This window comes from Euprymna scolopes, chromosome 36, assembly GCF_053919585.1.
Source record: "Euprymna scolopes isolate OS-2025 chromosome 36, ASM5391958v1, whole genome shotgun sequence".
In the NCBI taxonomy this organism is placed as follows: Eukaryota; Metazoa; Mollusca; class Cephalopoda; order Sepiida; family Sepiolidae; genus Euprymna; species Euprymna scolopes.
The window spans coordinates 53,009,096-53,024,074 of NC_136517.1; the positions used below are offsets into that span (position 1 = coordinate 53,009,096).

Sequence of the window (14,979 nt, forward strand, 5' to 3'; positions counted from 1 at the left end):
TATAACTTAGAACTAATAATCTATAATTTCGTATTATGCTAGAATAGACAGCCTATGACTTAGGATGAACAATTTATAACTTTTAATATGTTAGAATGGCCACCCTATAATTTAATATTATGGTATAACTATGAATGGACAACTAATGACTTTGTATTATGTTATAACTAAGGATTTATTATTTATAACTTCCTATTATGTTAGAAGGGCCAACCTATAATTTCATATTATGTTATACAGGGTGACCCCCCCAAAAAAAACTGGCCCCGTGTACACTTTATGTGATATCTCCTTTATTTATTCACCGATTTTACAGGACATGGCAGAATCAACAACCAGTGGGAGCTGGGACAAAGAATACACTGTGTTAAATTTTACTACAAGACAGGCTCTTTTAAGAAAACCCAGGACAGTTTCATGCATCAGTTCGAATGTGAAAAGGCTCCATTCAAAAGCAGAATTCAGAACTGGGTGGACCACTTTGAAAAGTATGGGACTGTGGAGAACCTCAACGCTGCCAGAGAGAACCGTCCAAGCCACTCGGGACGTCTCAAGAAGCGAACAGCCGAGCTGGTTGAAAGAGTGAGAGAGTCTCTCCAGCAGAGTCCGAAATGCTCTGTGCATAAGCGAAGTCAGTTCCTCGGTATGTCCCGTGAGACTTGCAGGAGAGTGCTGGTGAACGATCTCAGAGCTTACCCACACAGAACAGCCTCAGACAAGAAGCAGAGGAGGGCTATGGCAGTCAAGATGCTCGAGAAGATCGAGGAGACACCGAGTTTCCTTAACCTCCTTTGGACCTCAGATGAAGCCCACTTCCATTTTGATGGAAAGGCGAACTCCAAGACAAAGTCTTCTGAGGGTCCTCCAGACCCAATGAAGTAGCCACCAAACCCCTGCGCTCTCCTAAGTGCATGGTGTGGGCTGTAATCTTGGCCAGAGGCATCATCGGACCAATCTTCATCAAAGAATCTGGCGCAGCAGTGACAGTCACCAGGAGCGGTATGTGGAGGTCCTCAAAACCTTCAAGAGTGAGCTCCAGACTATCTACCCGTCGCTCATGAGCAAGTTCTGGTTCAAGCAGGACGATGCAAGTTCTCACACCTCAAACCTGTCCCGAGATTGGCTGAAAGAGAACTTCAGAGGCCGAGTGATCAGTCTCAAGACTGATTTTGAGTGGGCACCCCATAGCCCGGACCTAAGCCCCCCCAGATTTTTTTCTTTAGGGCTATCTTAAGGACAGAGTCTACACAATGAAACCCAGAACCATCATGGAACTCAAGGAAGCCATCAGGGAGGAGAGCCATTACCAATTCGGTCTGTAAGAACGTCATGGACAACTTCGTGCTGCGCCTCAAGAAATGCACGGAACTAAATGGAGGCCATCTAGAACATATGCTGTAGAACAGAGAAAAAAAGGCCAAAGACCCTAGTGTTTTGATGTGATGTTTTGAATATAATAAACTAGTTATGACCAAAGTTTCATTTCATTCGGACAAAACACTAAGAAACGGGGCCTAATTAGAGTTGGGGACCGTTTTTTTTTTTGGTCACCCTGTAACTATGAACCGACTACCTATAACTTGGTATTATGTTGGTCCGGACAACCTATAACTTTGTATTAAGTTAGAACTAACAACCGACAACTTAAAAATTGTATTTAGTATAAATACAAATGGACAACGTATAATTTCGTACTAGGGTACAACTAATACAGGCAACCTATAACCTATAACCTATAGCTAAGAAAAAAACTGCCTATAATTTAGAATTATCATATTACTAAAAACGTACAACCTATAACTGTGGATTAATATTAACGTTTTTGTTTTTTTGTTTTTTTTTTATCACGTGAATTTACCAGCCACGTTCAGACTCACCTCCAATTCCTTTTAATATGCCCAATGATATCAGGGAAATACCGGCAAGGATCTGGAATCCTGCGATGGAATTTCTGCGACTAAATCTACAAGAAGGAAACGGGTAAAAATTTAAAAGATTAAAGCAATTATGATGGTCCACAAGTAAACTGTAAAAGAAAGCAACAATTAGCTAAAACAAAACGCAACAACACAAAACAAAACGCAGCAACAGCAAAACATGAATATAGACATACGATGAAACTTTTACATTTACTTCATAAACGTTGCAATTTGCTATTCGAGTACATAATATACAGTTTGTAAAACAAAAAAAAAGGTACATGTCAAAAATCATTATTACAGTTGAAAACGTGAGAATTCACTCCGCAAAAGGTATGAAACCATTTAAGCACGATAATTGTTTATATTTATTTTCTATTTATTTATTAACTAACTGGCACACTCGGTGTTGCTCGGGAATGGACGAGGAATCATGTGTACACTTGTTCCCAGCCCTTAACCCCATGTACCTATGTCATTTCCTTTCTTTTTTTTATTTTTTCAATTTCTACGATTTTCTATTTATAAAATTATAAATAAAATAAAGCAAAACGTTGTCTTTACGTCTTATGGGTGTCAGTCATAAAAAAAAACAGAGGTGAAGATAGCCGCGTACAGTGGATTACGTCACTAAAGGGATAACCATTTACAGTGGATGATATCACAAACAATGACGTTACCTATTAAACAAGATAGAGAGAGGGAGAGGGAGTGTGAGAGAGAGATTGGGAAAAAGAGATCATTTATATTTGATCATGCACACGCATCTATAAAGGTATTTTGTATGTGTGGGATAGTTTATTGGATTTCTGACAGTTTTCAAGTCTCTTGGGCTTGAGAGGAAGTTGCTGCAGAATACCGGATTTGTGGTAAAACCTCAGAGTCAATTGCGCACCTTGCAGCAGGGTGTAGTGGACTGGCCCAGAGTGAGTACGGCAAAAGACACGATCGCATGGGACTCCGGATATATTGGGAGGTGTGTAAGAGGGTTGGGGTGAAGTGTGCTGGAAAATGGTTTGAGGAGGTCCTGATGAAGTGAGAACAAGTGAGAATGGCAAGGTAGAGGTATGGTAGGACAGAAGTGTCATAACGATCAAGCAATTGGGACATAATCGTCCGGATTTGGTCATCATTGACAAGGTCTCAAAAAAATGGCAGATTGTAGACTTTTCAGTACCCTGGGATAGGAATGTGAGAGAGAATGAGAATGAGAAGTGGAGCAATTATGCTCCATGGGCCTTGGAGATAAGGCGTATACACGAGGTTAAAACACAAATAATCCCGGCCGTAGTTGGTACACTAGGAGTAGTATCAAGTCGTCTGGAAGGACAATCGAAAAAACTACAAATCCCCGATGTTTTAGGTGGCCTTCAGACCTCTGCAATTGTAGGTACCATCAACATCCTTAGGAAAACCCTTGATCTTCGAAGCCCCTGGTTTGAAGTCGGGATTAAGGGAAATCCTCTGGAAATGAATCCCATCCCTTTCCAGAAAGACGTTGATAAACGAAATCAGAATTATTATTATTATTATTATTATTATTATTATTATTATTATTATTATTTATATATTTATTTATTAATACCTTTACTGATTTTTTTTGTTTTATTTTTACAATTTTAACTCTTTTGATGGATGCCACATTCTTTTGAAGCTTGTCTAAACCAAAGGTGTTGGCGCTTTAAGCCTTACTTGAAATGGAGTTCACTATTTTAAAATAAGAATCATATATCGCTACATGGGTGGGATGAGGGGGGGGGCGTTATGATTTTAAAAGGTGATTCGGTATGTTATATCACTAAAAAAAGGGTTGGGAACATTTGAAAATTTAAAAACTCGTTATTCTAAGTGTCCACAATTATATAGACCCCTTGGCTATGAAGAAATTAATAATAATAATAATAATAATAATAATAATAATAATAATAATAATATATATATATATATATATATATATATATATATATATATATATATATACTTATTCCAGATTCCAGATCAATATTTTCCAAAAGTGAAACAACCAATGAAGTTTTAATGAGGTTCATACAAGAGTGCTCACTATCGGAGTAGGGCAAAATATATATTTTTTTATTTGTTTTACATAAGCATTTATATGTCGCTACACATTCATGAGCATGTTTTGGTTAACTAGTTAAAAGTGCTAGAGACAAGTGATATTGCGTATAGTCAATATCACCTTAAGAGGTCTCTAGTTACATATAACTGGCTGACCGAAACATGCTCATGATAGTGTGTAGCGACATATAAATGCTTACATAAAACTAATAAAAAGTATATATATATATATATATATATGTATATATATGTATGTATATATATGGAAGACCAGTACCCGCATTAAGCTGGTCTGCAGTTTAATTTGTTGCTGGCTATATTGCTCTTGCTTGTTGCTGGATCTCAACATTTTGAACCGAGAGAGAGACTTAGCTGTCGTACAAAGCTAAGACTCTGTAACATCATCTTTGTATAGATACTCCCTCAGGCATTTGGGCTCATGGACTTTAAGTGTCTGAGGGAGTGGCACTCGTCTGACAAGACGTTGCAATCATCATGTATATATATATATACATTATATATATATATATATATATATATATATATATATATATCTGCACTCACCTAGTATATAACACATATGCATCTGTACTCAATATAATATGTCCACATACACACTCAACTACTATACATCGCATTTACATCAATATTTTATTACCATACAATGCATCCAGACTCAACTGCTACATATACTCAACTACTTTAGAGTACATATACATCCCCACTCAACAATTGTACATTGCATCCACATCCACACTCAACTACTATACAAAAAAAATACATTTGAACTCAACCAGTATAAACTATATCCATGCTCAACTGACATACAATATAACTACCTGTTCACTCAACTGGCATACAATATGTATCCTTAACTGATATACAATATTACTACATGTGCACTTAACTAACATCCAATATACTACATGTGCACTCAACTGGCATACAATATAACTACATGTGCATTTAACTGACATCCAATATTACTACATGTGCACATAACTGAATACAATATTACTACATGTGCACTCAACTGACATACAATATAACTACATGTGAACTCAACTTACATACAATATAAGTACATGTGCACTCAACTGACATACAATATAACTACATGTGCACTCAACTGACATACAATATAACTACATGTGAACTCAACTTGCATACAATATAAGTACATGTGCACTCAACTGACATACAATATAACTACATGTGAACTCAACTTGCATACAATATAAGTGCATGTGCACTCTACTGACATACAATATAACTACATGTGAACTCAACTTGCATACAATATAAGTACATGTGCACTCAACTGACATACAATATAACTACATGTGCACTTAACTGACATGTAATATTACTACATGTGCACTTAACTGACATACGATATAACTACATGTGCACTCAACTTGCATACAATATAAGTACATGCGCACTTAACTTACATAAAATATAACTACGTGCACCCTCAACTGGCACAGAATACAATCAACAGCAATTACATCATAGATAACAATGATACTATGCATGTATATTCATACTTAATGAATATAAAATACATCTACATACAATTATTCGGCAATACACATACATATTCAAATACTCTTATTCAAAAGGTCTATATCCAAACTCAAGTATTATACAATTAATACTCAACTGCTATTCACTTCTACATTCAATAACTATATACAACATATCTACATTCATACTCACCTATTATAGATCTACATCTATAGACATTAATATAAGTCTACACCTGCACGCAAATCTAGTGCTCAATAATCTACATCTATGCTCAACTACTGTGCACTTCATCTACATCCACACACAAATAGTAGACAATATATTGACATCTATATTCAACTACTATGCAAATTATCAATATCCACCCTCAGCTAATATACATACAAACAAGTTTACATTTATTTCCTCAATGATCCTGACTGAAAACAATCTGACGTATCTTAAGTTTGTTTAACTCGAGTCACCAATTACGGAAGCGGATTTTCACCTTTTCTGACTGCGTAAAAATCATTCAATTAAAAAAAAAAACGTATTTCCAGACTCACAATAGGACAACAGCAACAACAACAACAACAACAACAGCAGCAGCAACAACAACAACAACAACAACAGCAACAACAGCATTTATAATTCCGTATATGCACACTATATTTCTCAAAATATCTGCCCAACAAAATGTGTTGACGTACACGGAGACTGATTAGTTTTGCAGCATCCTTGTTTTTTTTTTTTTTCATTTTCATGATCAAAGGATTATATTTAAAGCTCGTGCCTTAAAAGCCAGTGACTTGTAGATCTCCGTTAAAACGGTCTGCATTGTTAAATGTCTAAGATCAAAAGCCGAAAAAAAACAAAAAAACAACTGTGATCTGCAAACGAAATTTGACATCTTCCATTAACCGTCCTATGTTATCTTCTTATCTCTACCGATATAAAGTTGCTGAGTTATAGAAATATATTAATGATAATTAACCTACATAAAGGTTTCACCACCGTAAGGAATCTTCAGGCTAAATGCATGGAATTCGTACTACTAACTACTTTATACATACATACATACATACATACATATATATATATATATATATATATATACATATATATATATATACATATATATATATATATATATATATTTATATATACATATATATATATACATATATATATATATATATACATATATATATATATATATATATATATATATATATTGTGTACAGAAAGTTGTTAGTTGAGACAGATCATTGGTACCGTCGGTTTCAAGCCCGATAATAAGGCCCGTTTAAGGTATCCTTAGCAAGCTCTCTTCAGCCAATATTCGCTGAAGAGAGCTTGATAAGGATACCTTAAACGGGCCTTATTATCGGACTTGAAACCGACGGTACCAATTATCTGTCTCAACTAACAACTTTCTGTACACAAAATATAAGTACGCTCTTAAAATTTGGATTTTCCTTTTAATTGAGCACTCTGCTGGAATTCTTTTTTCAAAAAAAATTAATCATATATATATATATATATATATATATATATATATATATATGCATGTGGTGTTTAGTCTAGGTAGCTAAACAATCAATTTCGTTGTTATTCCTTCCCACAGTTTAATGTTTTCATTAGCCATTGGTTGAACGTCTCCCAAACAAGGGTACATTTAATCTTTACTTAATATCTTTTTCTTTTGCTTTGTTTTGTATGGAGGTGATGCACCTAATTTGAGAATGTGACGTTATGTTTACGGAGGGAAAATTATGCTCGCCAGCGCATTCGGCGTAAAGTCAATCCGTTTTTAGTTTTTACGTATTTGTATTACAGAATCCATCCCATAACTAATTAACCGATGATTATTAATATTGAAACGCAGCTTCTTCACGTAAGTGATCTCAATATGGGTAATATTTTTTATCACTATTTTGTTTATATATGTTTATAATTTATTTACGTTTCTTTTTATATTTTATTTACAAAATTTGATTGTTTACATTTGTTTATATTTTTTACGGTTTTTATATTAATTTACATTTGTTAATATTTTATTTATATTTGTCTATATTTTATTTACATTTGTCTATTTTATTTACATTTGTCTATATTTTATTCACATTTGTTTATATTTTATTTACATTCGTTTATATTTTATCTAGATTGGTTTATATTTATTTACATTGGTTATTTATTGGTTAATTATTCATATTAAAATTTATATTTATTAGTTATTTATTTATATTTTTATTGACATTTGTCTATATTTTATTTACATTTGATTATATTTTATCTTCATTGGTCTCTATTTTATTTACATTTGTATATATTTTATTTAGATTTGCTATATTCTATTCATATTTGCCTATATTTTATTTACATTTGTATATATTTTATTTTCATTTGCTTATATTTTATTTACATTTTTTAATATTTTATTTACATTTGTATATATTTTATTTACATTTGTTTATATTTTATTTACATTTTTTTATATTTAATTTACATTTGCTTATATTTTATTTACGCTGGTTTATACTTTATTTACATTTGTTTATATTTTATTTACATTTGTATATATTTTATTTACATTTGTATGTATTTTATTTACATTTGCTTATATTTTATTTACATTTTTTTATATTTTATTTACATTTGTATATATTTTATTTACATTTGTATATATTTTATTTACATTTGATTATATTTTATTTACATTTGCTTATATTTTATTTACATTGGCTTATATTTTATTTACGTTTTTTATATTTTCTTTACATTTGTCTATATTTTATTTACATCTGTATATATTTAATTTACATTTGCTTATATTTTATTTACATTTTTAATATTTTATTTACATTTGTATATATTTTATTTACATTTGCTTATATTTTATTTACATTTGTATATATTTTATTTACATTTGTATATATTTTATTCACATTTGTATATATTTTATTTACATTTGTATATATTTTATTTACATTTATTAATATTATATTTACATTTGTATATATTTTATTTACATTTTCTTATATTTTATTTACATTTGTATATATTTTATTTACATTTTTTTATATTTAATTTACATTTGTTTATATTTTATTTACATTTGCCTATATTTTATTTACATTTGCTTATATTTTATTTACATTTCTATATATTTTATTTACATTTGTCTATATTTTATTTACATTGGTTTATATTTTATTTACATTTGCTTATATTTTATTTACATTTGTATATATATTATTTACATTTGTTTATATATTTTTTACATTTGTATATATTTTATTTACATTTGTATATATTTTATTTACATTTGTTTATATTTTATTTACATTTGTTTATATTTTATTTACATTTGTATATATTTTATTTATATTTGTTTATATTTCATTTACATTTGTATATATTTTATTTACATTTGTTTACATTTTATTTACATTTGCCTATATTTTATTTACATTTGCTTATATTTTATTTACATTTGTTTATATTTTATTTACATTTGTATATATTTTATTTACATGAGTTTATAATTTATTTACATTTGTTTATATTTTATTTACATTAGTTTATAATTTATTTACGTTTGCTAATATTTTATTCATATTTTCCTATATTTTATTTACATTTCCTATATTTTATTCATATTTGCCTATATTTTATTTACATTTCTTATATTTTATTTACGTTTGTTTATATTTTATTTACATTTGTATATATTTTATTTACATTTGTTTATATTTTATTTACATTTGTATATATTTTATTTACATTTTTTTATATTTTATTTACATTTGTATATATTTTATTTACATTTGTATATATTTTATTTACATTTTTTTATATTTTATTTACATTTGTATATATTTTATTTACATTTGCTTGTATTTTATTTACATTTTTTATATTTTATTTACATTTGTATATATTTTATTTACATCTGCTTATATTTTATTTACATTTGCTATATTTTATTTACATTGGCTTATATTTTATTTACGTTTGTTTATATTTTATTTACATTTGTTTATATTTTATTTACATTTGTTTATATTTTATTTACATTTGTATATATTTTATATACATTTGCTTATATTTTATTTACATTTGTATATATTTTATTTACATTTGTATATATTTTATTTACATTTGCTTATATTTTATTTACATTTGTATATATTTTATTTACATTTGCTTATATTTTATTTTCATTTGTATATATTTTATTTACATTTGCTTATATTTTATTTACATTTGTATATATTTTATTCACATTTCTATATATTTTATTTACATTTGTATATATTTTATTTAAATTTATTATTATTATACTTACATTTGTTTATATTTTATTTACATTTGCTTATATTTTATTTACATTTGCTCATATTTTATTTACATTTGTATATATTTTATTTACATTTGCTTATATTTTATTTATATTTGTTTATATTTCATTTACATTTGTATATATTTTATTTACATTTGCTCATATTTTATTTACATTTGCTTATATTTTATTTACATTTGTATATATTTTATTTACATTTTCTTATATTTTATTTATATTTGCTTATATTTTATTTACATTTGTATATATTTTATTCACATTTGTTTATATTTTATTTACATTTGTATATATTTTTTATTCACATTTGTTTATATTTTATTTACATTGGTTTATATTTTATTTACATTTGTATATATTTTATTCACATTTGTATATATTTTATTTACATTTGTTTATATTTTATTTACATTTGCTTATATTTTATTTACATTTGCTTATATTTTATTTACATTTTCTTATATTTTATTTACATTTGTATATATTTTATTTACATTTTCTTATATTTCATTTACATTTGCTTATATTTTATTTTCATTTGTTTATATTTTATTTACATTCGTATATATTTTATTTACATTTGTATATATTTTATTTACATTTGTTTATATTTTATTTACATTTGTATATATTTTATTTACATTTGCTCATATTTTATTCACATTTGTATATATTTTATTTACATTTGTATATATTTTATTTACATTAGTTTATATTTTATTTACATTTGTATATATTTTATTTACATTTGCTTATATTTTATTTACATTTGTTTATATTTTATTTACATTAGTTTATATTTTATTTACATTTGCTTATATTTTATTTACATTTGCTTATATTTTATTTACATTTGTTTATATTTTATTTACATTTGTATATTTTTTTCTTTACATTTATTTATATTTTATTCATATTTGCCTATATTTTATTTACATTTGCTATATTTTATTCATATTTGCTTATATTTTATTTACATTTGCTATATTTTATTCATATTCGCTTATATTTTATTTACATTCGATTATACTTTTTGTTTACATTTGTCTATATTTTACTCAGCTATTTCATTTACTTATATTTGTATATATTGTTTCCTAAACTTGTCTACAATTCTCGCATACAAATAGCTTCTATCTATAAGTTGTTTGCTTTTGGCATTACTTTCCTCTTCCTTCTTTCTCGACTGTAAGTATATGCAGAAATTTAAATGTAGTTGCAACAATAATATATCGCTACACATTCCCCTGTATTCCTATAAACCTCCTCCTACAAATTTTCCCCTCTAAATCTAACCTCTTATTCACAGTAATCCCTTATATTTCTGTTGCAGTATGCTTCGTTTACGTTTGAATAGAAGTACAAAAAATATATGTATTCATTTATTGAATGATTCTTTAATCTACATAGCAAATGGTCCTGAATATGACATTAAACTATATCCAGTGGTGAGGCTCCAGCTTGCAGACTTTGGGGAGTGTGGAGCTACCCTTTAATTGCTATTGCTCCCAGGTCTACTCTGACCCGGAGTGATAGTACCTGTTTGAGTCCCAACTATGGGTTAAATAGAAACTGACTTAATAAAACAAAACAAATATATTCTATCAAAAAAATTATTGAAGAATCAAAATCTTTGGATTCGACATCAAATAACCTGAAAAGGGTTGATATGCCGTAAAACAAAAACAACCAACCAACTATATAGCAAAATTTTTCTCCACTTCCAACGTTCCTTATTCCTAAATGTTGACACGTTATAAGTTGTTTTACAGAAATTTATATCTATTATATCTATAGCTGCTAAAAAATAACTTGAATAATATTTTATGCACGTGGTTCATATTTAGATCGAATATTTAGGTGCTTCTACAGAATTGGGACGAGATTTTGTAGTCGATAAATCGAGTTTTCAGATAAAAAACAATGATTTCAACTGATTTTTTGGGGTTTTTTTTGTCAATTCTGATATATTACAATGGTAGCTTCCAAATTATGCAGTCGGAATTGCCCAAATATTACTGAATTATCAAACAAAACAACTTTAATCATATTAGCAGGTGAAAATTTTCCGCCATCTTGTTTAAATCAAAACGGAAAATTACCTCCCTTTTGAACTCTCCTGTGTTTTACGATCATTTTCATCAAATTCTATTTTTTATTTTCTTTAATGAATAATTTTCTACCTTATCGATTTTCGTAATTTTTGGATATAATCATCTTAAAAATACGAGGAATACGTAGATACCATTGTTATCGTGTGAAATTCAGTTTTACGATTTCCGAAATTTCGTCCCAATAGTGTAGAAGCGCCAATTGTTAATTTTCCTGCAAGTGACAGAATTTTTCCTATTCGTATTATTTGAACTATTCAAACTACTGTTTTCATCTTGAATGGTATTTTCACAGCGTTTCAGCCAATATAACTTCTGATCGTCTTCAGTGGCATCTTGTCAAACAACAATTCTAATGTTGAACTTACGACTCTGTACGAATTTTCAAATGGAACTCTTTTTTAATCCACAGGGGTAGCTTGCTTTTGTTCTGCTAACAAATTGCGGTGCAATGGATAAAAGTCTGAAGTATAATAATTTCTAAACAGCAGTCTTCTGGAGCTTGATGGTTCAATCTTCAGCACAGACGATAATAAGAATTCATAATTAAAATTACTGAAGAAGCCTATCCAATCATAGCTGAAAGAGCAAGAGCAGCTACCCTCTCCTGTGGATTAAATAAAACGTTCAGTTCAAAATCTCTTACAGATTCCTGAGTCTGATTGATATAAAGATTTCTGATTTCAACAAGAAGCTTACATTAGCTGAAAAATTATTTTTGAATTGAAAGGTTCTTTTTGAATTGAAAGCCATGTTTAATTGTAGATGAGATGAGAAATAGAGGTTTTGGTGGGTAGCTAATCTGTATAAGTCCTGAACTGTAAAAGTTTGCTAACGAAAAGCAAGATTTCTTCCCATGTGAACACGAAAAATTATGTATAGAAATTCTAAAATATCCAGTATTGAGTGATTTCGGTTTCTGAATGGTTGCTAGGAGAGTGTGGCTCCATTTAATTGGTCAGTTCCTATCGCCAGTGTCTATAAATAGAACTTTTCGATTTTCTTTAATCATATCCTTTTATTATTTTTAAAGTTGTATAGTGAGTCTGCTTGTTGCTTCGGTTGCTTGGAGACTGGATAGAAAAGTACCGGTCAAGAATCCGTTCTTCACAATCAGCCCGACAGGTGCAGGGCCAGAAACTGGCCTAATACCTGTCTGGACTGAAGTATGCTGCCTGGATATTACCTAGAAGGTCTACCCTTCCAAGCCTGAGGCGCCCCGATCAGGGTATGCCAACGGGGATGGCCAGGCCATTTTTGTTAGGCAAGAGTGGCATTTTCTCCGCATCCCCACCTTCCGACCTTGTGTCACATCTTGCTGAAGTAAATCTTCATTATCATTAAGGTTACAGGGATGGTTTCCTTGCTGCTTCAGTTACTTGGAGACCTGGGTAGAAATTACTAGTTAAGAATCCGTTCTTGATAATCAGCCCGACAGGTAATGGGTCACTTATGTGGTCCACTATCTGTTGGACTGAGGTAGGCTGCCTGGGTATTACCTAGGAGGTAAGGCCCACCCTCCCAGGCCTTGCCACTTGCTCCGGTGGGGCAAGTTTATTGCTTGTTGCCTGAAGAACTCCTACTGGAGAATGCCAACGGGATGCCCAGTCAGTTTTTGCTAGGCCAGGATGTCCCTTACTTTAGTGGGCGCTGGCTTGACATCCCCATCTTCTGACCTTGTGTCACATCTTGGGCAGCAAGAAAATATCTACTCTCTTTTTATATTAAAAACATTGCATGAGTTATCAATACAACAGTGAAGATGAGAACAACAGTCTGAATAATCCAAATAATAAAAGGGCCCTGTCGGTGGGGTATTAGAATACACCGACTGCCCCCCTGCAGAGGGTAGAAGTCCCTCAATGGGGGTCCTGGATATGACCTTAAACTATATCCAATGGTAAGGCCCTAGCTTGCGGGCGTTGGGGAGTGTGGAGCCACCCTTTAATTACTATTGCTCCCAGATCCACTCTGACCCGGAGTGGTAGTACCTGTTAGGGTTCCAACTATGGGTTAAATAGAAACCGACTTGAAAACAACGAATATATTCTATTAAATTTTTTCTTCAAAATCTTTGGATTCGGCATTAAATAACCCGAAAAGGGTTGATATGCCGTAAAACAAAAACAACCAACCAACCAAATAATAAAAGTGATTAATCCTTATCTAAAAAAAAAAAAATTCTGAAATTTAAAACCTTTTCAAATTTACTTTAAAATGTGTTTTGTTAGTCGTACAAGCTTGGAATTGTATGGGTTTAATTCATTTGTAAACATAATTACTATAAAATGACTTCATTTGTATTTTTGTTTGCCGAACAGAAACAACTAACCATTAATCATAATTTGATTCATAATTAATAAGAAAAAAAAGAGAGAGAAAAATCATTTTTATCTACGTCATAATTAAAAAAATATATATTTCAGAGTATAAGATTGTTTGATGTTATTTTCATTAGCAGTTTTGAAATGCGGCTTTATAAAACAAGTCTTTTTTGCTAACTAAACGGTGAAGGGTTACCTGATCTTTTTTTTTCTTGTATTTGTCTCACCACTTTTTTCAATTTATTTATTTTCTTAGAAATTTATTAAATATTCAGATATTTATCTTATTTAAATATAGAAAAGTATATATTTTACGTGCGTAAAAGTTTATCCATAAACACGCGTTTTTTTGTGTATCACCTGTTTTATCATTGTTATATATATATATATATATATATATATATATATATATATATATATATATATATATATATATATATATATATATATATATGGTAATAGTCAACTAGTGTCTTTCATAATTTTCTGTGTGGCGCTACTGGAACTGGTGAAAAGACTAAGCAGTACATTCGCTTTTTTTTTTTTTATGCAGCATTTGTATTCTGAAGCGATTTATTGAAATAACACATAAAAAATAACATTATTGAAAAGTATATTTTAATTTCAATAATTTCATAAGCATATATTTATTATAAATTTTCAAATAA

At 29.5% G+C, this 14,979-nt stretch overlaps 1 protein-coding gene across 2 annotated transcripts in view; it reads right to left on the reverse strand.

Moving 5' to 3' along the window:
• Positions 1-14,979, reverse strand: part of LOC145260483 (organic cation transporter protein-like) — a 291,891-nt gene that overhangs the window by 10,931 nt on the left and 265,981 nt on the right. For both annotated transcript variants that reach the window (XM_080118592.1, XM_080118593.1), the window contains exon 7: positions 1,878-1,963. In XM_080118592.1, coding sequence (XP_079974718.1) covers positions 1,878-1,963 — 86 coding nt within the window. The remainder of the gene's footprint in view (positions 1-1,877; positions 1,964-14,979) is intronic.